Below are 24363 nucleotides of genomic sequence, written 5' to 3' on the forward strand. Positions count from 1 at the left end.
GGTACTTCGCCAAGGCCGCCGCGCGCGTGTAGCGCGCGCCCGTCTCGACCTCGCGCCAGCGCGCCACCTTCGCCTCCTCCGTCTCCTCGAGCGACTGCTCGATCTCGTCGCCGCGCGCCTGGGCGGCCTCGTGCCGCTCGAGGGCGGCCTCCTGCTGCTCGAGAGCGTCCATCGCGAGGTCGAGGTCAGCGAGGCCAAGGAGACGCCAAGGTGCTGTCGAAAATCGCCTTCTCGGCGCCACTGTGAGGTGCGTGCGCGGGCAGACATCGTCCGGCGCTGCCGGCCCAGCAGCACGACCATGAACTTCCTCCGCAACACGATGGACGCGGCGTTGAGCCTGAACGGCCATAACAAAAACGAACACGAAATGTCCGACGCCGCGCGGGCCCGCCTCGAGGTGCTGCGGAGCCTGCTGCGAACGCCCGTGCGAGTGGGCGACGACGAGTACGAGGGCCTGCTGTCGCGCGTCTACGAGAGCGCCATGGCCCTCGTCGAGGCCGACGCGCTGGCGCCGGAGGTGGGGACACCAAAGCGCGACCATCACTGCAAGACATCACGCGCGGGGTGGGAGGCCATCGGCGACGCGCCGGCGCCGGAGGTGGGCACGCCGAAGCGCGACCATCGCTGCGAGGCGTCGCGCGCGGGGTGGGAGGCCATCGGCTTCCAGGCGGCGGCGCCGGACCGCGAGTTCCGGGGCGCGGGCATGCTCGGGCTGCACTGCCTGATCTACGCGCTGGAGCACCGGCCCGAGGCCTGCGAGGCGTCGCTCCGGGGGCCGTTCCCGTTCGCGGCGGCGTCGATCAACATGACCCTGGTGGCCGCGCGGCTCGCGGGCGTCGTCGAGGAGGGCACGGACGACGACGTGGCGGTGGATCCCTTCGCGCTCGGCGACGACGGCGTGTCCGAGTCCGCGCGGCGCGCGGCGCTGCGGCACTCGTCGCTACGGGTGTCGCATCTCCTGGGGTCGTCGCACGAGGGCTTCTTCGAGCTCCACGTCGCGGCGCTGGAGGCCCTGGAGCGCGCGCGGCGCGACGTCGACGCGGGCCCCATGGACTTCGCGGGCTGCGCGGCGGCCGCGCGCGACGAGGTCGGCGTCCTCGCGGCGCACGAACCCAGGGACGTCGCGTCGTTGAAGCGGCTCGTCGCGTCCGTGCCGCGGCGCAAGAGCGGGTTCCTGGACGCGCGGCGCATCAGCGCGCCGCGGTCCGGGGGCTGGCGCTTCGGCAAGCAGACGGGCCGCAAGTGGTTCGCGCTCTCGACGGGCACGCTGACGTGGTACGACGAGGCCGACGTCCACAGCCACGGCAAGCGGGGCACGGCGGCGACGCTGCTGAGCCCGGGCAAGCCCGCGGGCGTGCTGCGGCTCAAGGCGGGCATGACCGTCAAGTTCCGCCACGAGGCGCGGTCGTTCTCCGTCATCGGCGGCCCGGGCCAGGACGCGCTGCTCTGGCTCGACGCCAAGGAGGACCGGGAGATGGAGCAGTGGTGCATCGCGCTGACGGAGCACATCGCCCTGGCGGCGCTGGACTCGGCGGCGCTGGCGCTCAAGGCGCGCGACGTCGCCGCGACGATCTCGTCCGAGGAACTGGACGCGTACTTCAAGGTCGCGGACTCCGTGGGCATCTACGTGCGCAGCGCGCCGGACGTCGCCGCGACGCGCACGGGCCGCGCGCTCATGCCCGGCGGCCGCGTGCGCGTCCTCGAGCGGCGCCGCGTCGCGGACCCGAAGGCGGAGCCGCTCGGCCGCGCGTTCCTCCGCCTCGCGCCGGAGGCCGGCGGCGACGGCGACGCGGCCGTGGGCTGGGTCATGGAGCACCACCCGACGTCCTTCGAGGCCATCCTCGTCCGCGACGACGCCTACGTCCCGCCGGGGGACGCCCTGGGGGACGCGTCGGACCGCGCGTCCGAGTCGGGCACTGGCAGCGAGATCTAAAACCCCCGAACGTTTCCCTGCGAGATGAGCGGGCAGCCCGCAATCGACGGGCGTTGCCGCTGTGCGAGTTTGTGCCCAGCCCCCGGCAGCGTCGCGCAGCGCGTCGCCCTCCCGGGTTCCGCGCCATGGGCGAGGAGGACGGCGGCGACGAGGACATCGAGAAGCACGTGAAGCGGCGCTTCGAGATCTGCCAGCGCCTGGGCAAAGGTGCGCCGGGGCAGCCCCCGCCTTGCAACGGACCCGCCCATAGCGCGCGGCGGCGCGGGCGCGCGCGCGCACGCGTGACCCGCTGTAGGCGCCTACGGCATCGTCTGGAAGGCCGTGGAGAAGCGGAGCCACAACGTCATCGCTTTGAAGAAGTGCTTCGACGCGTTCCGCAATTCGACCGACGCGCAGCGGACGTTCCGCGAGATCATGTACCTCCAGAAGCTCAGCGGCCACGAGAACATCATCCGGCTCCAGCACATCATCAAGGCCGAGAACGACCGCGACATCTACCTGACCTTCGACCACATGGAGACGGACCTGCACGCGGTCATCCGCGCGGCGATCCTCGAGGACATCCACAAGAAGTACATCATCTACCAGCTGCTCAAGGCGCTCAAGTACATGCACAGCGGCGACCTGCTCCACCGCGACATCAAGCCGTCGAATTTATTGCTGAACAGCGACTGCCACGTGAAGCTCTGCGACTTCGGGCTCTGCCGGTCGGTGGCGGAGGTCGAGGGCCCGAGCCCCGTGCTCACGGACTACGTGGCGACGCGCTGGTACCGCGCGCCGGAGATCCTGCTGGGCAGCCCCGTCTACACGAAGGGCGTCGACATGTGGGCCGTGGGCTGCATCCTGGGGGAGATGCTCAACGGGAAGCCCATCTTCCCGGGCACGTCGACGGTGAACCAGCTCGAGAAGGTGCTGGAGCTCACGGGCAAGCCGTCGAAGGAGGACGTCGACGCCGTCGGGTCGCCCTACGCGGCCCAGATGCTCGACAGCATCGGCAACGTCACGCGCGTGCCGCTCGACCTGGGGACGACGACGGGCGACCCCAAGGGCCCGTCCGTGCTCCACTCGACGCTCAAGTTCAACCCGGCGAACCGCGTCTCCGCCGTCGACGCCCTCAACGACGCCTGGGTCGCCGAGTTCCACAAGAGCGAGGAGGAGCCCGACTACCCGGGCGGGCCCATCAAGATCGTCATCGACGACAACACGAAGCTCACGGCCCAGGACTACCGCAACAACCTCTACATGCAGATCTCCCAGATCAAGAAGGACGCGCGCCGGCGCGACCAGGCGCGCGGCGCCAACGCCGAGAACGCGAAGCCCGCCGAGAACGCGAACGCGGACCCGAACGCCGCGCCGCCGCAGGCCGCGGCCGCGGCGACCGCGCCGCCCGCGGCGGCCGCCGCCAAGGCCGCGGCGCCCGCGGCGCAATAGGGCGGCGTCGCGCTTCAGGTAATCGGCTCTTCGGAGGTGTTAGCTGACGAAGCTAGGGTCTGCCCAGTGGGCGCCGCAGCGGGCGTGCCACCAGACCTGCTCCTGGTCAGCCCGCTCGCAGACACCGCCGAGGACAATTCGGAGCTCTGGGAGCGCGAAGGAGATGGAGTAGAGCTCGTGATTGCGTCGCAAGATCTCCTCATTAGGCACATCACCAAGGCTCGTCTTTTGGCCATCAACCAGGAGATGCGCAGTTCTCTCGCGGAAGCCACAGATGAAAGGCGACGCCAATGAGGTCCAGTTCAGATGGAGGACTCGGAGTGTCGACACTTGCCGGAGCGAGACCGGCAGCGCCCGGAGCGATTCGTTCGCTGACACATTGAGCACCACGAGCGGCAGCTCACCGAGAAAGTCCGGCAGTTCCGTGAGGCCACACATTTCCAAATTGAGAAACCGGAGTCTCAGCGGCCGCAACGACTCGGGAACGCGGTGCATCCTCTGGCCGTGCACGTCGAGCTCACGGATCGTCATGCCACACGTGGATCCAGGCCCGACCATCTCCTCCAATGCAACCTCGAATTCCGACAGTAAGATTCCAGGATCGTCGATGTCGAATGTGACGCTCTCGAGGCGCATCTGACGCAACGTCGACGCCCAAGCAGGCAGGTAATTCATGTAGGACCAAAACCGCCGAAGCTGCCCCATGTCGGCGATGAACCAGTTCGGCGGCGAAACGTGGTAGGCCCCGATCTCAATCTCACGGAGTGACAGCCGTCGCACGTGCTCCAGGCTGTGAAGGTCCGTGCAGGCGCTGTGTCGGAGTACGCGCAGCGACTCCGGGAAAACGCGCTCGTCGATCTCCCAGGGACAGTCTTTGTAGTCGGACGATCGATAGCCCATCACGAGCGTCTCGAGCGGAATGTCCCGGAACCAGGGCGGGAATGACACCTTGTACACAGTGAACATGAGCGCCCGGAGCCGCGGCAGGTCGCGGAACACGGACGGGACCGTGCCCTCGTCGAGAACAGGCCCGCCGTGCCCATACACAACTAGGCTCTCGCAGCCTGGGAATGTCGTGCCAAAGTCCGCGGGAAGCCCTGAGAACCACCTCGGCGAGAGGCGGAGCTGGCGGAGCGTCGCGTACGAGACGGAGTTGCGGAAAGCGCGGCACACCGTTCGGAAATCTCGTAGCTGGAGCAGGCGCGCGCGCTCTGTCACAGGGCGGATTTCCTTGCTGAACTGCGTCCTCTCAAGGTCCGGTAGCGTGTCGTCCTCGCAGGCGCTAAGATGTGCCTCCAGTCCATTGGCGTCGTTCGTTTCGAGACGGTGGACAGCGTTTTCGACCAGGAACTCCGACACGACGCCCCAGAGATCACCGCCGAGCTGCGCGAGCAATTTCTGGCGCGCGACAGCGCGCGCGCGTCGAGTGCGCATCGCGCGGCTCCAAACCAGCGCGCTCGTTGACCTGCAAGTGACCTGCATCGTGTAGGCATCGCATGGTCCGGGCGAAACCCTCTAGTCGTCCGCTCTTACACGTCCTCGGCCGCGGGCAGCAGCGGCGCGACGTGCGTCGCGACGAGGATGAAGTGCATGATGTCGCGCGCCGCGTGCGACTCGAGGTGGCGGAAGCCGTCGTTCGCGACGCCGTCGAGCTCCGCGGCGAAGATGAGGTTGAACACGCGACTCCGATTGCATCGGAAGTTCTGCGAGGCCTCGGCCAACTCCACGAGCAGCGCGCTCGCGGCCGTGGCGACGTGCTCCGCGACCTTGGTCGCCCTCCGGCCGCCGATGGAGCCGCCGTCGCTCTTGAGCAGGGCCGTCGCGGACTCGCGCGGCGCGCGCTGGCAGACCTTGCGGGCGATGCGGTGCGCGATCTGGAGCGCGTTGAACGGCCGCGGGAGCGTGAGCTGCGACGAGTAGTGCACGATCTTCGCCTGCGAGAATTTCGTGGTTTCGGAGGCTGGGGGAAGTTTTTTTCTGGACGCGGACGCGCGTACCCGTAGAAATTTTCCCTCGATCTCCGCGTCTTCGGTCACGCGGTCGTAGGTGCTCGACATCATGGCGATCAAGAGATTCAAAAGCATGACGTTCGAGATCACGATGGACGCGCAGTAGAAGATGCGCACGAAGACCGTCCGCTTCGGGTCCATGTTCAGGCACGCGAAGCTAAAGTCGTACTCTCCGAGCGCCGCCTGGAAGATCACGAAGATGCTCCGACCGAGGCCGCCGTCCATCCACCCGCCCTTGCCCAGCCGCGCGAACGTCGACGACTCGCACTCGGGGTCCTCGTCGTCGTCGAAGCTCTCCTCGCGCTTCACGAGCACGTAGAGCCCCGCGCCGTTGCCGACGACCAGCAACGTCATGATGACGCAGAAGTTGATCACGTCCTTCACCATGAGCTGGGCGATGCGCAGGATCGGCCCCATCTGCGGGAAGATGATGGGGATGAAGTACAGAAGCCGCGTGAACTCCGTCGTCAGCGACACGGCCGCCGCGTAGGCGAACGCGTGCGTCGACTCGCTCCCGAAGCGCAGCAGCGCCAGCACCTGGGTCATCGACAGGATCGACGCGACGTCGATGAGGTTCCAGGGGTCCGAGCAGTACTCCCAGACGCGGCCGTCGCTCCGCACGATGAGGTCGTCGAGCTCCGCGGCGTACTTGGAGAAGAGCATCGCGCACAAAAAGACGAAGGACGCGCCGCTCGCCGCCGAGTAGGTCCGGGACGCCGGCAGCAGCGTCGTCATGTAGACCGCCAGGAAGACGACGTCCGACGTGACGTCGTAGAGGAACTGGCTCTGCGGCGTCACGGACCGCGACTTGAAGTACGCGAGCTTCTGCGCGAGCTTCGGCGCCGCGGGCAGGCGCCGCGGCGTCGACACGACGCGCATCTTCGGCGACGAGAGCTTCGACAGCAAGGTCGGGATCGACGACGCCGCGCGGGGCTGCTTGGCCGTGCGGTGCGCGCCGTGGAGGATGCAGACGTCTCCGTTCCAGATCGCGTCGACGACGGAGACGACGCCCGGGTGCGCGATGAAGCGCTTGTCGTTGGACTCCATGGCGACGTCGAGCGCCGACGCCTGGACCTCCTGGAGATCGTCGACGTTCAGCAGCGCGAACATCGTCTCCGAGACGCCGGAGCCCAAATGCTGGTCGTTCAGCGACGCGAGGAGCGCGTGCTCGCTCTCGTTCTCGGGCTCGTACTTCAATTCGCAGAGCGCCGACGCGAGCGCGGACATGGACGCGGCCAAGACGTCGAGCGCGCGGGCCCAGGCCACGGGCGGGTCCGCGGCCGCGTCCCTCAGATCCGCGGCGGCCTGCAGCGCCGTCACCGTCGGGTTCACGGAGCTCAGGATCTTCAGCTTCAGGAACGCGACGAGCTGCCGCGCCTTGCCCTTGAGCGGGTCCAGCGCCGACGCGGTGCCGTAGAGCAGGTGGCGCAGCGCGCGCCGCGTCGGCAGCGCGGACGCGGGCGTGTCGCCCGCGCCGTTCTTGCGGAGCGCCGCGCCGCGATGGAGGAGCTCGAGGCAGAGCGCCGCGTAGTCGAACCAGACGGGCTCGTGGTCGAGCACGGCCTCCGTCGAGAGGAGCCGCGCGACGACGTGCAGGGCCGTGTCGCCGGCGCCGCACGCGACGTCGACGTCGCCGTCCGCGATGGCCCTGGCGACGCGCCCGTAGGCCCGCGTCTCGACGGCCCGGTGGAGCTCCGGCGCCGCCTCCGGGAGCGCCGGCGCGCCCTCGAGGACGTGGCAGCCGCCGATGGACACGAGGTCCAGGTACTCGACGGGCGGCTCCGGCGAGCAGCGGTCGTAACTCGCGAGGTACGCGCGCGTGTGCCGCCGGCCCGGGTCGCCGAGGTCCAGGTCGCCGCGCGCCGCCGCGGCCTTGAGGAACTCGGGGTAGCGCGCGTCGCGGAGCTGGACGACGGCCCGGATCTGCTCGAAGACGAAGGCCGCGAGGTGGCGGCGGCCGTGCGCCTCGACGAAGACGGGCAGCGCCACGGCGAAGACCGCCTCGAGCTGGGCCAGGGTCGCGCCGAGCGACAGCGCCCGGAGCAGGCCCGCGGCGACGAGGAGCAGGGCCGCCGCGCAGTCCTCGCCCAGCGACTCGGGCACGTCGTCCTCGGAGCTGCCCGCGGGGTCGTAGGTGCCCTCGCCGGGCAGGTAGACGAGCCGCGGGCAGCCGCCGCGGCTCACGATGACGACGGAGCTCCAGTTGATGCCCCAGCGCTCGCGGCACTGCGCCACCGCCGTCAGCGCCTGGTCGCCCGGCGGCGCCGCGACCCTGAAGGCGCACGCGGCGCGCGGCGACGCGCCGGCCTCGCGGTAGTGAAAACTAAAATCGCGCGTCGCCGCCGACCAGGTGAAGCAGTTGGGCACGACGAGGTCGCCGGCGGGCGCGCCGAGGTCGCCCAGGAGCTCGTCGAAGGTCAGCCCGGCGGGGAAGGCGAGCGACGCCTCGAGCGGGTAGGGGCTCGCGGCGACGGACGACCGCGGCGTGTCCGGGTCCGTCGCCACGCGGTGCCGCAGGAGCGCCGGCGCCCAGCCCGCGGTCAGCACCGGCGTCGCGACGGCGTCGTCGACGGGCCGCGCGACCTCGCAGTCCTCGTCCGCGAGCGGATTGATGCGCAGCTCGCCGCTCGGGAACCCGAAGCTGATGCGCTTGCGCGGCGAGCGGCGCTCGACCATTGCTCTAATGACCCCGCGCTTCGACTCACACTGGAACAAGGAGACCGGGGTGAGTGTGAGTCGACGATCGGTGCTGCCGGCAGCCGTAGACAGCCGTCGAGGTGCGACGCTCTCTCAAACTGAGGCAGCCCAGAACCTGCTCAACGGTTCAACCAGCAGATACGGTGCCGACCTTGCAGAGATCTTGCAGGCTCTCGCCGGCTCTGCGGCGACCTCGTCGACGCGCACTCTTCGCGATGCCCAAAGCCTCAAAACGTGCCCGGGGCGACGACGACGAGGACGGGGGAGGCCCGGCGACGCGCACTCGGCGTCAACGCGACATCACGGAGCATTCGGAGAAGCCGGAGAGCGAGAAACAGCCGGAGGAGAAACGGTGCCCGATATGCCTCGAGGACTGGTTCAATTGCGACCGCGGCGCTCCTAAAATCTTCCAGACCTGTTGCGGCGGTCGCATCTGCGGAACGTGCGACGAACATATCGCGGAAGAGCACGACGACCAGACGGCGTACCACGTCTACATGGCCGGCGGCGAGGGCGATCCGCGCGCGTACGACTTCTTCGGCAACTTCCTGTTTCCGCAGAAATGCCCGCTCTGCCGGGCGCCGGTGGCGGTGACCCTCGCCACGGAGGAGCGCCAGTTACGCGAGCACGTGGAGCGGAACTCGCCCGCGGCCATCTTCGAGCTCGGGAGACGCACGCTCGAGCCCTACGACGAGGCCGCGCCCGGGTCCCTGCGCGAGAACTCCACCTGGCGCGAGGGCATGGATCACATCGAACGCGCGGTGCGGCTGGGCTGCATCGACGCGATGCTCGCCTTGGCGAGCTGGCTCGACGAAGAACGATTCGGCCTGCGCGGCGATGATTCGAGGGGGCTGGCGTTGTGTCGCCGCGCGTCTGATCTCGGGAGCGTCGCCGGTCACTACTCGCTTGCGTCTCGCCTCTTGTTTGAACCGGGAAAGCGGCAGGAGGCCATCGACCTTCTGAAGCTCGCCGTTTCCAAAGGGATGCACTGCGCCATGGTGAAGCTCGCCTTTCATTATCAGCGAGAAGGCCAGAATAGGAAGGGCGCCGAATTGATGTACCAAGCCGCAAAGCAGGGCAGCGCGCTCGCCATGTGCGAGGTGGGCCGGATGCTCGAGGTCGGAACCTACTTCAAAAAGGACGTCGTCAAGGCCTACAGGTGGTTCAAAAAGGCCAAGGCCGCGGAGCCTTGGCTCCACATGGCTCGAGCGGGCGTCCAGCGCCTCGCGCCGCTGCAACCGCCGCCGCGGCCCGCCGCGCCCGCGCCGCGGCCCGCCGCCGCGCCGCGGCCGGCGGCGCCTCGGCCCGCGCCCGCGCCTCGACGACCCGCCGCGCGCGCGCCTCGGCCGGCCGCGGCGCCGCGGACCCCGTCCGCGGGCGACCTGCCGAGCTTCTCCAACGGCGGCTACTGCGCGATCGCCTAAGAAGTGAGGGGGGGACGGTCATCTTACTTTGGGCCGCGGGTGGCCGCGACTAGTACTTGGCGGCGAAGGCCTTCGCCGCGGCGAGCGCGGCGTCGATCTTGTCGGCGCCGGCGGCGAGGACGACCATGTTGGAGCCGTTGGGCTTGCCGCCGCCCTTGCCGCCGCCCGCGGCGTCGCCCGCGGCCGCGCACCACGCGCGGCAGTCGAGGCCCGCGTCGACGTGCGCCTGGCACGCGGCCGCGTAGATGGCGATCTTGTCGCCGGCGTCGGAGACGACGAGGAAGGAGCCCGCCGGCGCGACCTTGGCGAGCGTCGACTTCTGGAGCTTCTGCCAGAGCTTGGCGTCCGCGCCGAAGTCGACGCGCGCGGCGACCGCGCCCGACGCGTTCGACTCCGCCAAGGCCTGGAAGGCCCCCACGGCGGCGTCGGCCTTCTTCTTCGCGTCGGCCTTCTGGGCCGCCTTGAGGGGCCCTGCGATGAGCTTCTGCACCTCCTCGCGCGCGGCCATCTTCTCGTGCTGCGGCATCGTCGCCGCGTCCACATCCAACTTCAGCGCCTTGACGGTCTCGCCGACGGCCGCGATGTGGTCCGGCGTCGCCAGGGGCATGGCGCCGAGCATGGCCAGCCGCTCGCGGATCTCCGTCGCCGCCGCGTGGGCCGCCGCGGCCTTCTCGCGCGTCGCGGCGACGACGCGGCGCACGCCCTTGGCGATGCCGTTCTCCTCGAGCAGCGCGAAGCCCACGGCGTCCTTCGTGTTGCGCACGTGCGTGCCGCCGCAGAGCTCGACGGACATGCCCCGCCAGGCGGCGCCGCAGGGCGCCGCGACGACGTCCGCGACGGGCGCGCCGACGGCGACGACGCGGACGGGATCCGGGTACGCCTCGCCCTTCATCGCGCGGAGGCCTGTGTGCAAATCAAATCTTCAACCCGACTTCAATGTGCGCGTATTCGAATGTTTTGACGCGAGACTTTCTGCCGTGCTTCGAGAACTCGACGAGAGCGATCGATTCGTCCAAAAATCAGCCAAATCGACTTCGATTTGACCGAGCTAGAGAATTCTGAAGTTTGGCCCCGACGTCCCAGCTCACTGGTTGATTTGCACACAGGCGCAAACTCTCGACGGCCATGGCCGCGTCCAAAGGCGTCTCCACGGCGTCGACGACCAAGCCCGCGGCGATGGTCTCGTTGACGATGGCCTCGACGGCCTTGAGCTGGTCCGCCGTCAGCGGCGCGTCCCACGCGAAGTCGAAGCGGAGCCGCTCGTCGTCGACGTAGGACCCGCGCTGCGCGCAGCGGTCCACGCCCGTCTTCTCCGCGTCGGCCTTGGCGCCCTCGCTGCCGCCCAGCAGCACCTCGCGCAGCGCGAAGTTGAGCACGTGCGTCATCGTGTGGTTCGGGGCCACGCGGACGCGCCGGTCGTAGTCGACCGCGCAGGCGACGTCGTCGCCGACCTTCAGCGGCCCCAACGGCGCGCCGACGTGGACGACGTAGCCGCCGTAGACCTGGACGTCCTCGACGTCGAGGATCTTCGCGTCGTCCTTCAAGAGCGCGCCCGTGTCGTAGACCTGGCCGCCCATTTCGGCGTAGAACGACGTCGCGTCGAGGACCGCGCCGGCCACGGCGTGCTTCGACGGGTCCACGGCGTCCACCAAGCCGTCGCCCTTGGGCCCGCCGCCCTTGCCGACGTAGAGCGCGACGACCTTGGCCGCCGGGCGCGCGTTCCAGACGTACTTGCCCTCGGACTCCGTCTTGGGCGCGCCCGCGGCCGCGAGCGCGGCCGTCTGCTCCGCCGCGCAGGTCATGTCGGCGCCCGCGGACCGCGCGGCCTTGCGCTTCGCGAGCGCCGCCGCGTTCTTGTCCTGCTCCTCCTTTAAAGCCGCGTGGTAGCCCGCGACGTCCACCGTCATGCCGCGCTCCTCGGCCATGATCTCGCACAGGTCCAGCGGGAAGCCCAGGGACCCGGAGAGCACGAAGGCGTCGGACCCGGGGAAGGGCGCCCCCTTGGGCAGCTTCTCCGCCTGCTTGTTGAAGAACCGCGCACCCTTGTCGATGGTCCGGTTGAAGTCGCGCTCCTCGCCCTCCAACACGGCCATGACCGTGTCCTTGGCCTTGACGATCTCGGGGAAGGCCTCGCCCAGGACCTCGCAGAGCTTGGGCACGAGCTTGTACACGAAGCCCTTGGGCGCGCCGAGGAAGTGCTGGCCGTACCAGACCGCGCGGCGCAGCACGCGCCGGAGCACGTAGCCGCGGCCCTGCGTGTCGGGCACGGCGCCGTCAGTGATGGCGAAGGTCAGCGTGCGCACGTGGTCCGCGACGACGCGGTAGGCCATGTCCTTGGTCTCTTTGTCCTCGTCGCCGATCTTGCCCGCGTAGGCGACGGGGCAGCCGGAAACCGCTTGGATCTCCGCGAAGAGCGGCGTGAAGATGTCGGTGTCGTAGTTGGACATCTGGCCCTGGAGGATGGACGCGAGGCGCTCGAAGCCCATGCCCGTGTCGACGTGCTGCGCCGGCAGCTCCTTGAGGCCGAACTTGTCGCGGTTGTACTGGATGAAGACGTTGTTCCAGATCTCGATGACGTCCGGGTCGTCCATGTTCACGAGCGCCGCGGCGTCGCGCCCGCCGACGCGGTCGTAGTGGATCTCCGTGCAGGGGCCGCAGGGGCCCGTGTCGCCCATCTCCCAGAAGTTGTCGCCCGCGTCGAAGGGCAGCACGCGCTCCGCGGGGACGTACTTGAGCCATATCTGCCGCGTCTCCTCGTCGCTCGGCACGCCCGGCGCCTTGAGCGCGTCGCCCCCGAAGTAGGTCACGTAGAGGCGGTCCGGGTCGAGCTGGAACTCGACCGTGAGGCACTCCCAGGCCATGCGGATCGCCTCCTCCTTGAAGTAGTCGCCGAAGGACCAATTGCCCAACATCTCGAAGAACGTGTGGTGGTAGAGGTCCTTGCCCACGTCGTCGAGGTCGTTGTGCTTGCCGCCGGCGCGGATGCACTTCTGCGAGTTGCACGCGCGCTTGAGCGTCGCCATCTTCGTCTTCGGGTCGATCGTGCCTATAGCGGCAACGCGTCGCGCGGCGGCGCGCGCGGGGCCGCGGGCGCGCGCGAGGGGCGGGGGGACCCGTCAGCCAGAAATCTCATGTAGTGTGGTTCTCTCTCCACCGCCGAAGCTCGGAATAGGTAAGGGTGTGTTGTAATCATCCGGAGTCGCCCGTCTCCGTTTTCGGCGCGGCGCGAGGCCGAGGAAGATGCTCTTGTACTGGTTCATGCCCGCGTTGGCGAAGAGCAGCGTCGGGTCCTCGTGCGGCACGACGCTGCTCGACGGCCAGTGCGTGTGCTGCTGGCCCACGAAGTACCTGCGGTCCGGCGAGCGTCGCGCGCGGCGCGCGCGGGACGCCTCGGGCGCCGCCGGCGCGCTGGACGAAGGTGTCGCGGATCTTCTTCGCGGGCCAGCCCTGCGGCGTGTTCGGCACGCGCGCCACCTTGAGGCCCGCGGCCTTCTTCGCGAGCTCGTCCACTTGCGACGCCATGATGGCTCCCTCTCCGCCTCCTTCTCGCGTCGAGACTGGCGACCTCGAGGATGCTTGATCGCTGCTCCGAAGCTGCTCGAACCCTTGCCAATTGATGTTGACGCGAAGTTGGCGCCGAGCCTGTGCCGCACGAGAAGTCGCACGAGGGCGCCCTAGGTATGCCCCACCTGTGATTACCAGAGGTCGTAGCGGTCGCGGTCGAAGTAGGCGGCGGCGTAGTCGAGGGTCCGCTGGGGCTGCTCCGCGTGGAGCCAGTGGCCCGCGTCCCGGACGGTCTGCAGCGTGAACGTCGGGAAGTTCGCCGCGATCTCCGGGATGTGGCAGCTGCGGACGTAGCGGCTCTTCGAGCCCTTCAAAAAGAGCGCGTCGCCGGGGAACGCGCCCGCCGCGGGCTCCCAGGACGCGATGGCGTCGAGGTGGGCGACGATGGCCTCGAGGTCGCAGCCCCAGCGGAGGCCGTCGGGCGTCTCGACCAGATTCGTCAGCGCGAAGCCCCGCAGGGCCGGGTCGGCGACGGCCGCCGCGAGCCTTTCGTCCGCGGCCCGCTTGTCCGCGAGGTCCGCGAGGGGTAGGCCGTGCAGCGCGTCGATGAGCTCGCGGTTCTGCCGCCACGACGCGCAGTCGACCGTCGAGTAGGTCGTCGGCGCGATGTCGAGCACGCACAGCTCGCGGACGCGCGCCGGGTCGCGGAGCGCGAGGCGCATGGCGACCTTGCCGCCCATGGAGTGGCCGAGGACCGCGCAGTCCGCCAACCCGAGGCCGTCGAGCGTCCGCTCGACGTCCGCGGCCATGGCCTCGTAGCCCATGCCCGCGGCCCCGCCGAAGGAGTCGCCGTGGGCGCGGAGGTCGAGGCAGAAGATGCGGCGCTTGTGCGATAGGGCCCGCGAGAGCTGCGCGGCCCAGCTCCGGAAGTTGCGCTTCGAGCCGAGGAGCCCGTGGAGGACGACGATCGGCCGCCGGTCCGGCTGGACGACCTCGTCGTCGCCGCCGTAGCCGTAGACGTTGTCGATGGTGGCTTTTGTGATTGGTGTTTCTCGGCAGGCGAGCAGGCCCGGGGGGGGCGCGGCGGGGACCTGCGTTTCCTTGGCCACGGCGTAGGCGCTCTTGGCGGCCGCGCCCTCGATGGCGCTCGCGGACAATTTCGTCGGTGGGTGACCGGAGCGCGTCGAGGGTAGTCTCGCGTGCAGCGCCGCGCCACGCTCTAAGCAGAGCGCGCACAGGGCGAGCAAAAGACGACGCGCCATGCTACTCGTGAGACCACGCTGGGACATGCTCATCGCGAGACGTCGCGTCATCCGCCGCGGACCCCCGGCCAAGCGCTCGCGCTCGGTCCAATGGACGAAGCCTGGGACGAAGGTCGGCCCGCAGGCGGGTGGCGTCATCTCTCTCTCTCCAGCCGGCATCCATGGGCCGCGCCGCTCGCACAATGTCACACTGAGCTGTCGAGCGGCTGGAGCGCCCGTATATGCCGGCATCGCCGGCGTCGGTCGCGTCGGGGTGCTCTCTCTCTCCCGATACAGATACAGGGCCGCCGGTCCCCGACGCCGACGTCGAGGCGACTTACCGCAGCTCCGCGCGCGCGGTCTCCTCCGTGAGCCTGAAGCGGGGCACCTTGACCCAGGCGAGCTCCTCGTAGCCGTCGCAGTCCGGCCGCCCCGCGCCGCGGTTCGCGTGCATGGCCCGGATGCCGCGCGCGGTCAGGTCCGCGACGGACACCGCGCCCTCCATACACCCGAAGAGCCGCGCGTTGATGAACTGCTCGCTGTGCTGCGGGTGGACCTGGAGCGCGAGGAGCCAGAGCGCCACGGAGACGTCCTCGAGCGTGCCGACGCCCGCGAGCACCTCGAGGTTCGCGTCGATGAACGCGGCGCAGTCCATGGACATGAGGTAGTGGGGCCCGATGGCGAAGGGCGGCAGCTGGCTCATGGGGTAGGTCGCCTCCGGCAGGAAGTTGCGGTGCGACGGGTCGCGCTGGGGCAGCTTCGGCTGGTTGAAGTGCGTCGCCCAGACCTGGCCCGCGTAGAACCGCGACCGCGGCAGCGCGGGCTGCTCGGCGTCGCCGCCGCGCACGGCGGCCAGAAGCTTCGGGAGGTCGACGAGCACGTCGTCGTCGACGAGCATGACGAAGGCCGCCTCGGGGAAGGTACGGTGCGCGAAGCGCGCGAACGCCTTCGTCTTGGGCACCAGGGACGTGTAGCCGTCCTCGAGGTCGAGGCCCGTCTCGGGGATGAGCAGGTCGCCGTACGTGGCCTGCTCCCGGCGGAGCCGCGCGGCCACGGCGCCGTCCGCCGCGCGCCCGACGACGAAGCGCGCCTGGACCTCGCCCGGCGGCGCGTCGGAAAACCACGTCCGCCGCATGGCGTCGCGCTGCTCCAGGGCGCCGGCGGCGCACTTGACGCCGACGACGAGGAGCGCACCGCCCGACGGCGGCGCCGCCCAGGGGGCGAAGTCGCCGCGCGGGCGCCAGGGCGGCGCGGCCTCGTCGCCGCGCCACCATCGCCGGAGCGCCTCGTTCTGCCCGCGGTCCTCGTAGTAGAGCTCGACGAGCCGCGCGCCCTCGGCCGTCTCCTCCGCCGTCGCGACGACGGTCCAGCGCGTCGACGCCGGCGCGTCGGGCACGAGCAGCGACGCGCCCGTCGTGAAGTCGAGGAGCTCGCACGTCAGCTCGTGGGCCCCGAGCGGCAGCCGCTTCGGCAGCGGGATGCGCGTCGAGTCGAGGGAGTCGCAGCCGATGCTCGCGCCGTCCAGGTCGCAGCAGATCTGCGCCGTCGCGCCGTAGGCCGCCATCCAGCCCCGGTGGTCGTCGACCCAGAGATCGATCTCCGGCTCGACGAGGGACAGCGTCGTGCCGCCGTCCTTGGGCACGCGGAAGCTCAGGCGGCAGTCGCCGAAGGCGTGGTCCGCCGGCGGCTGCTTCGTCCGCTGCGCCGCGGCGACGGCCGCGACGACGACGGCGCGCCCGTCGACCATGGTGGGCGCGGCGGCGCCGACAAGCTTCACGAAAGCGCTAATTGAAGTTGCAAATCTTGCTTCGTTCGGAGAGCGTCTCCGCGTTGGAGGCTGCCCGCAGGCGCCGTCGCAGGCGCGCCGCCGCCCCGTCGCAGTGGACCCGCGCGCCGACGACCGTCGTTCCACCGCTCCGCGGCGGCGTCGCGCGCCGCCATGGCCGGCGAGCCGCGCCCGAAGACGGTCGTCGGCGGCGAGGGCGCGTTCCTGCGGCGCGCGGACGCCGACAGCCACCTCGTGGGCGACGACGACGACATCAACACCTTCGGCAGCGGCGAGTCCGGCGAGTCCCACTTCATCGAGCACACCTTCGAGAGCCCGGCGATGCAGCGCGTCGCCGCGGCCGTGCGGCGGCGGCCGTCCTTCGACGGCACGGCGCGCTACACGAGCGACCGCGTCTACCCCGGCTGGATCCTGGATCATCGCCACTTCGAGGAGGCGAAGCACCTCGTCAAGGAGAACCGGCTGCGCGACGCGCTGCAGAACTCGCCCAAGGAGCGCACGGACGAGGACGTCGAGGTGCTGACGATGTTCTTGATGGCCGTGTGGCCGACGACGCTGCGGCTGGGCGAGGCGCGCGTCAACGAGATCGCGCGCTGCGCGAACCTGCGGCGGTTCCACCAGGGCCAGTACATCGTCACGGAGGGCGAGGTGGGCCTCACGTTCTACATCATCGTCTCCGGCGCCGCGGACGTCGAGAAGCACGGCGAGTACCTCGCGACGCTCAAGATGGGCCGCTCCTTCGGCGAGGCGTCGCTGGGCGCCGGCGCGCCGCCGCGGAACGCGTCCTGCATCGCGTCTTCGGCGACGACGGAGTTGTTGGAGCTGCGGAAGACGGACTACGACAAGATCATGAAGTCGTACCAGGACGCGGAGCAGCGCCGCGCGTTCCGGTGCCTCAAGTCCGTGCCCATGTTCCGCAACTGGGCCAAGAGCCGCCTGACGCGCCTGTGCGGGCTCGTGCGGCGCGTCGACTTCAAGGCCGGGGCCCTCATCATCAAGCAGAACGACCCGCCGGACAACGTCTACTTCGTGCTCGAGGGCGCCGTCGCGGTCGTGAAGACGATCGAGATCCGCACGTTCAACCGCTGGCCCAGCGGCAAGGACGGCGGCCACGAGACCGTGGCGCGCTGCGCCCACAAGCTCGTGCCCTTGGTGGAGCTCGGCCCGGGGTCCTGCTTCGGCGAGCGGGGCATCTTGTACGGCGAGCTGCGCAAGGCGACGGTGACCGCGGCGACGGACGTGACGCTTCTAGCGCTCGACAAGGTCGAGTTCGAGAGCCTGCTCCAGCGCACCCACGCCCAGGCGGGCAAGGGCTCGTCCGCGCCCCACAGCGAGCACCGCCACCACCTCACGGACGACGAGATCGCGGCCGCGCTCGCGTCCGTCCCCGCGTGGCATTCAAATCTTCGACCCGACGTCAATGTGCGCGTATGCGACAACTTCGACGCAAGCTCTTCGGCCGTGCTTCGAAAACTCGACGAGAGCAATCGATTCGTCCAAAAATCAGCCGAATCGACGTCGATGTGACCGAGCGAGAGAATTCTGAAGCTTGGTCAGAACCACCCAAACCAGTGGTGGAATTCCACGCAGGTCCGTCCACGGCGAGGCGCACCCGGAGCCGCGCGCGCTCGTCGGCCAGGGCCGGTCCTCGGCGAAGCGGTCGAACCAGACGGCGGCGGACATCGCCAAGCTCATGCCTGTGCCGAATTCAACCACTGGTTTGGGTGGTCCTGACCAAACTTGAGAATTCTCTAGCTCGGTCAAATCGAAGTCGATTCGGCTGATTTTTGGACGAATCGATCGCTCTCATCGAGTTCTCGAAGTACAGCCGAAGAGATTGCGTCGAAACTGTCGCATATGCGCACATTGAAGTCGGGTTGAAGATTTGAATTCGGCACAGGCTCACGCAGCACGACGACGACACGTCGACGAACGCGGAGACGACGTCGACGGCCGTCGCGGAGCCGTACCTCGACCACAAGGCGGACCTCGACCGGCGCCTCGCGCTCTTCCGCGCGGAGTCCGAGCGCGCGGCGGGCGCCGCGGAGGCGGCGCGGCTGCGGCGGTTGCGCCGGCGGCCGCGGCCCGCGCGGCCCCGGAGTAGCCGCGGGTGGTCCTCGCGGGGCCTCCACGACGCCGAGGCGCCGGCCGTCGTCGCGCGGCGGTGCCTCCGGACGCGCGCGATGTCGAGCCACGCGCCCGTCGCGCGGCCCGCGCTGCCGGCGCTCGCCGAGTTCGCGCTGACGAGGCCCTCGGGCGGGTCCGCGGAGCTCCTGGGGCGGCCCGTGACGGCGCCCGCGCGCGGGTCAGCGGCCGCGGGCCGGTCCTGCGACATGCGGTTCCGCGAGTTCCCGCGGAAGCCGCCGCCCTGGGTCGACCCGCGGACGCGGCCGCCGGGCGTGCCGCCGGGCGGCGCGGCGCTCCTCGACATGATCATCCTCCAGGGCGCGGAGCAGGGCGGCGCGCTCGCGCGGCCGTCCAGCTCCCTGTCGCCGCTCGCGGAGGCGGGCCACTCCGTCTCCGGCACGGCCCACCCGTCGGTCTTCACAAACGGCGGCGCGACGACCATACCCACGCGCGCGTGAGTCTCTTGGGGGGCCCTCCGCGTCGTCTACGGGGGGGGGGGGGGGTGGACTCGTGCGAAGCTCGTCGTCGGCGGTCGTCTGCGAATTCTAGTAGGCCACGGTGATGGTCTGGCCCGGCGCGACGCCCGGCGGCACCTTGACGACGAGCATCTGGCCCGTCGCGTTGACGCGGACCTGCATGCGCTCGCCGGGCGCGACGTTCGGCGGCACCTGGATCATCATCCGCCGCGCGCCGGCCGCCGGCGGCGCGGCCTGCTGGCGCGGGGGCTGCTGCGGCGCGCTCTGGCTGTAGGCGCCGCGCATGTGCTCCACGCCCTCCTGCCGGAACTTGATGAGGTACTCGGGGTAGGCCTGCGCGTCGTGGTACGTGACGAAGATGGACGGGTCCGCGACGTTGTTCACCGTCGTGTCGTAGAGGTTGAGGCCCTCGCGGACGTCGGGCGTCAGCGCGTCCTTGACGCCCTTGCAGTACTCGCCGACGGTGACGCGCACGTAGAACATGTGCTGGACGCCGTTCTGGTCCGGGACCGCGTAGGTCTTGTTCGTGGAGTAGGACGCGTCGCGCGCGAAGTAGACGCCCTTGCCGTAGAACGTCGCGTTCTTGCCGCAGAAGGAGCGGTTGAAGCCCTGCTGGACGATCTTCTCCAGCACCTCGATGTTCGTGCCGTGCCAGAGGTGGCGCTCGAAGCGCGCCGCGCGCCGGCTCTCGTCCTTCTCGCGGACGAAGACCGACTCGCGCTTCACGGCGAAGGACTGCCACGCGCCCACGTTCTGGATGCGCTCGACGGCGACGATGGTGAACCGCGACGCGTCGAGCGTGCTCAGAAAGTTCTTGACGACGTTGGCCTTCTCCTCGCCGTCGCGCAGCGGGAAGTACTGCGCGACGAGGGGATCCTTGACCTCCTCCCAGCTGTCCGGCGGCTTGAGCCCGCCGGACCCGCCGAGCGCGTCCTGGAGCTTCGAGAGCTGCTCCACGGACGGCACGTCCGTGCACTCCAGCGGGAACCAGCCCGTGGACAGCGAGACGCCGTCCTGGACGTAGGCCCGGTCCGCGGCCTCGTCGCCGCCGTGCAGCACGACGGAGCCGTAGGCCCAGCCGTCGGGGCGCGTCTTCGAGACCTGGAGCACGGAGCCCGCGCGGAGCAACAGCGCGTCCTCGCCCAGGAGCTCCTCGGGCCGCCGGTCCGTGTTCGCGCCCGGCGCCGCCGGGTGGACCTGGGCAGGAAAAGAGTGATTAAAGTTCGCTTCAACCTGAGTGTTCCGCGAGCGCGCGTTCCGGCAAAAGCATCCATGCTTCGAGACCGTTCCGAGAGATGATCGCTCGTCCAAAAATGAGCCGAAACGAGTGGAAAACGACCCGAGAAAGGAGCCTTTGAAGTTGGGAATTTCGCACTCTTGTCCTGCCCGGGGGTGCACCTTGGCCGAGCCCGTCCGCTTCGGCGCCGCGCCGGCCGCCGCCGGCGGCGGCGGCGCGGCCGCGACGTCGCGGAGCACGTCGCGCTCGTAGTTCGTGCGCTCGTTGACCTGCTTCATGGTCGCGACGTCGACCTTGTAGGGCCCGCCCGTCGCGACGACCTTGGACGCGCCGGCGTCGCCGTACGCCCGCTCGAGCGCCGCGGCGACGCCGTCGTCGTAGGCGACCCAGTGGGGCGACTTGACCTTCGCCGGGTCGTGGCTCCCGAGCCTCGCCTGCTCCTCGCGCCAGTACCAGCGCGCGGCCGCCGGCGCGCCCGCGACGGCCGCGACGACGGCGCCGCCGGCCTCGGCCTCGTACTTGGCGTTCGCGTCGTCGCCGGCGACGTCGACGGACACGGCCTCGGGGACGTAGTCCTGGACGGCGACCTTGAAGCCGACGACGGAGTCCTTGAAGTCCTGGAGCTCCGCCTCGAGCGACGCCAGGTTGCCCTTGAGCGAGTCGAGCGACTTGACGACCTGGCGCCGGTAGTAGAAGAAGACGGCGCCCAGCGCGGCGACGATGATCGCGACGACGAGCAGGATGAGGCCGACGTCGACCGCGGCGCCGCCCGAGCTCGACGACGGCGGCGCGCAGACCATGCCGCTGCACGCGTAGCCGTCGCCGCAGGCCCAGTCGTCGTCGCAGTAGTCCGCGAAGGTGCCGTCGCCCTCGCCCCAGAGCGGCGCGTAGCGGAGCGCGAAGCCGGAGTAGGGCGCGGGGTTGTTCTTGTCGCTCGCGAACTTCACGGCGACGCGGACGGGGTTCGCGGCGTCGGCCGCGTAGCCGGGGAACTCGAGGTCGAAGGCCGCCCCCACGTCGTAGAGGCCGACGGCGAAGTCGTCCGCGGAGATGGTCGCGAGGAGCGTCGCGCTCCCGAGCTCGACGCTCTCCGCGACGAGGTCCTCGGGGGCGACGTCGCGGGGCGCCGACCCGTCCTGGAGCCAGATCTCGACGCGGTCCGTCGTCGACGCGAGCGCGTAGGTCGCGTCCTCGCCCTCGAGGTCGAAGGCATCGAAGCGGAGCCGGACGCCGGCGGCGGAGAACGCGCCGCGGGGCATGACGGGGAAGGACCAGAGGCACGTCGTCGACGGCGGGTAGTCCGCGCCCGCGCCGCTCAGGACGAGCCCCGCGTAGCGCGGCGACGCGTAGCCGCCGCTCGCGGACGTCGTGACGAGGTCGTAGCCGACGTCGACGATCTCGCCGACGCAGTGGTCGAAGTCGCAGTTCTCGCCGTAGTAGCCCGGAGCGCACTCGCACGCCCAGTCGTCGCGGAAGCAGCCGCTCGCGGCGCCCAGGCTCTCGCACCGCGTCTCGGTCGTGGACAGCTCGTTTCCGCCGCCGAAGACCCAGGCGCAGGTGCCGCCGTTTTTGCAGTCGACGGCGTCGTTGCAGTCGCCCTCGTCGGCGACGAACGACACGTCGATGTCCACGAGGGACCAGCCTATCTCGAAGCCGCCGTCGGCCGCGAGGCCGTCGCCGTCGACGGCGGACCCGACGAGGCCGTCGCTCTCGAAGGCGACGAAGACGCTGCCCTTGACCAGCAGGCGCGAGGGGCCCGTCGCGCCCGTCGCGGAGTACTCGTAGTCGTCGAAGGTCCGCGTGGAGCCCGCCGCGTAGCCCTCGGGGATGCCCGCCTTGTAGACGCGGACGAAGTCGAAGCCGTCCTCGAGGGCCAGGGACGTGAAGGCGAGGTCGACGTGGCTGTAGGCCGCCGGGAGCTGGATCCGCCAGCCGCACGTCGACCAGGCCGCGTACGTCTGCTCGCCCGGCGCGGTCGCCCGCAGCGTGCCGCTGAACTCGCCGTCGGGGTTCGCCACGACGACGCCGTTGCAGCGCGGCTCGTCGCAGGCCGCGCCGCTCCAGCCGGCGTCGCAGACGCACGCGCACGACGCCGTGCCGTAGACGCCCGCGAGCGACTCGCCGTGCGACCCGCAGCCGCACAGGTCCGAGGGGCCGACGGCCGTCGCCGTCACGGAGAACCCGACGGCGTCGAACTTGCCGATGGCGTGCTCGCTGTAGGCGTCCGTCGCCCAGCGGAGGTAGAGCCCGACGCCGCGCACCGTCGCCGCGGAGAACGTCGGCGTCGAGACGAGCCCGGCGAGCTCGCCGGCGACCGCCCGCTGGAAGTCGTCGCTCGCGTCGTAGTCGCCGCAGAATTTCAGGGTCGGGATCGACGCGCCGTGGCGCCCCGTCCAGCGCGCGACGAGGAAGCCCGCGTGGTCGTAGGCCTCCAGGACGTCGTTCGGCGCCTCGGCCGCCAAGAAATCGACGGAGAGCTCGAGGCAGCCCTCGTCGCTCTCGAGGGCCCAGACGCAGGTCGCGTTCGAGCTGTAGGCCGACGTGCCCGTGTTGCCGCTCGCGAAGACGGCGGACCCGGAGACGGTCGTATGCGTCAGCGGCGCGCACTTCTCGGAATCGTCCGCGATCTGCTCCTCGATCTCGACGCGCTCGCGCATGCCCTTGATGCCCACGGACTCCGTGCCCAGCGCGCCCAGGAGGCTCGTGTTGTCGACCTTGGAGCGGTAGTAGGCCACGGCGTCGTCGAGCGGGTTGTTCGCCAGGGCCTTTTGGTAGTAGAGGAACGTCGCCTGGTCCCTGGTCATCGTTTCGAGCGAGAACGCGAGCTGCTCCGCGACCGACAGGTATTCGAAGGCCGCGGTGCGGCCCGCGACGTCGTCGCGCACGTGGAGGTCGTCGTTGGGGACGCCGTCGACCCAGTGGGGCGTCGCGCCCGTGACGTCCGTGAGGTAGACGAAGTCGTCGACGTACGCCATGTAGTCCGCGCCCGCGTCCCACAAGCCGCTGAGCTGGTTGTTGGTGTAGTCGTAGGTCGCCTGGGCGAACTTCTCGACGATGGTCGCGACGAGCGCCGGGTCCGACGCGAGGAACGCGTCGGAGACGCCGAGCACGTTGCCCGTGTCGTAGCCCCACTGCGCGACCGTCGCGGCGTCGACCATCGCCCGGCCCGCGTCGCCCGTCGCGCCTGGGCAGGAACAGGGTGATTCAACGTCGCTTCAACGTGAGCGTTCCGCTTCCAGAAAAGCATCCGCGCTTCGAGACCGTTCCGAGAGATGGTCGCTCGTCCAAAAGTCAGCCGAAACGAGTGGGGAACGGCCGAGATAGGAGCCTTTGAAGTTGGGAATTTCGCACGCTTTTCCCGCCCTGCGTCGCGCCGTGGGGGTTGTCGAGGAGGTAGGCCATGGTGTTGCCCCAGCAGGCCGCGCCGTCGATGGTCCCCGCGTCCCAGGCCGCGACGATGGCCGCCGGCGACCGCGTCTCCAGCGTCAGGTCCGACACGTCGATGCCCATCTGCGACATCGCCGCCAGGAGGATGTAGTGCGTCGTCGACACGTAGGGCGTCCAGAGGATCTTGCCCCGGAGGTTCACGGGCCCCGTGAGGTCGGACCGCGTGACCAGCGCCTGCGCCGCGCCCTTGAGGTGGAGCACGCTCACGGCGCTCAGCGCCGCGCGCCGCGCGGCCGCGGCGGCGAACGGCGTCGAGCCGAGCATCGCGACGTCGAGGTCGCCGTTCTCGAGGTGGGCGATGCTCCGCCCGCCGGACGTCTGGCGGTAGAAGGCCCAGCAGGCCGTCGACGAGTCGAGCCACTTGGACATGACCGCCGCCGTGTAGGGGTTCGCCTCGTCGAACGTGCCGACCTTGATCGTCCGGGAGCAGCCGACCGTCGGCGACGGCGTCGGCGCGGGCGTCGGCGCGGCGACGGCGGCGACGGCCTCGCAGGTCAGGTGGATGTCCTCGTAGTGGTTGCAGTTCTCGGAGCCCCAGGCGCTCGCGGCGCAGAGGGACAGCGACGGCTCCGCGCCGGCGCAGGCGACGTCGTCCATGTAGATGGGCACGGTGTTGGACACGGCCTCGAACTCGGGGGCGTAGTCGTCGTAGCTCACGGCGGCCGTGCCGAAGAGCTCGTCGCAGGCGACGTCCGCGTTCCGCTCGTAGTAGTTCCAGTAGTCGTCGCAGACCGTGCCCCAGGTCGTCGACGACGGCGGGTTCCGCACCTCGAGGCGGCCCGTCTGGGACACGCTGCCGTCCATGACGGCGCCGTACTGGTCCACGAGCCGCATCTCGAAGGCCGCGCGCGCCGCCGCGAGGCCGAGCGCGGCGGCGAGAGCATTCCTCATGCTGAGCGTTGCTGCCCGCACTGCTCGCGCTGCCTGCGCTTCGCGCTAGCCCGCCCCTCAAGATCTTGCAGAGGTAAGTGTAGTGCTGTTGCAGTCTTGACGCCGCCGATGTCGACGCCGGAGAGCGGAATTCAAATTCACACACCGAGTCGCAGCATGT

At 70.0% G+C, this 24363-nt stretch overlaps 5 protein-coding genes across 5 annotated transcripts; 2 read left to right on the forward strand and 3 right to left on the reverse strand.

Annotated features, from left to right (window-relative positions):
* Positions 1-2058: 2058 nt before the first annotated feature.
* Positions 2059-3364, forward strand: AURANDRAFT_25918 (hypothetical protein; the record flags this gene model as incomplete). The annotated part of the gene is made up of 2 exons (XM_009038298.1): positions 2059-2140; positions 2229-3364. The coding sequence occupies 2 exons, from the start codon at positions 2059-2061 to the stop codon at positions 3362-3364; spliced, it is 1218 nt and encodes a 405-aa protein (XP_009036546.1).
* A 3298-nt stretch (positions 3365-6662) lies between these two features.
* AURANDRAFT_63876 (hypothetical protein) lies at positions 6663-8049 on the reverse strand (the record flags this gene model as incomplete). Its single annotated transcript, XM_009038515.1, has 2 exons — positions 6663-6678; positions 6734-8049. The coding sequence occupies 2 exons, from the start codon at positions 8047-8049 to the stop codon at positions 6663-6665; spliced, it is 1332 nt and encodes a 443-aa protein (XP_009036763.1).
* A 1454-nt stretch (positions 8050-9503) lies between these two features.
* AURANDRAFT_53556 (hypothetical protein) lies at positions 9504-13016 on the reverse strand (the record flags this gene model as incomplete). The annotated part of the gene is made up of 4 exons (XM_009038514.1): positions 9504-10397; positions 10609-12540; positions 12649-12823; positions 12882-13016. 4 exons carry the CDS (start codon positions 13014-13016, stop codon positions 9544-9546), a joined length of 3096 nt encoding a protein of 1031 aa, XP_009036762.1.
* Positions 13017-16751: 3735 nt separating this feature from the next.
* Positions 16752-17769, forward strand: AURANDRAFT_63878 (hypothetical protein; the record flags this gene model as incomplete). The annotated part of the gene is made up of 2 exons (XM_009038299.1): positions 16752-17404; positions 17616-17769. 2 exons carry the CDS (start codon positions 16752-16754, stop codon positions 17767-17769), a joined length of 807 nt encoding a protein of 268 aa, XP_009036547.1.
* Positions 17770-18646: 877 nt separating this feature from the next.
* Positions 18647-24203, reverse strand: AURANDRAFT_71553 (hypothetical protein; the record flags this gene model as incomplete). The annotated part of the gene is made up of 3 exons (XM_009038513.1): positions 18647-19825; positions 20027-23049; positions 23168-24203. Coding segments are annotated over 3 exons (5237 nt in total), but the record flags the coding sequence as incomplete, so codon positions are not given.
* Positions 24204-24363: the final 160 nt, after the last annotated feature.

This window comes from Aureococcus anophagefferens (genome assembly GCF_000186865.1).
Source record: "Aureococcus anophagefferens unplaced genomic scaffold AURANscaffold_8, whole genome shotgun sequence".
NCBI lineage: Eukaryota > Pelagophyceae > Pelagomonadales > Pelagomonadaceae > Aureococcus > Aureococcus anophagefferens.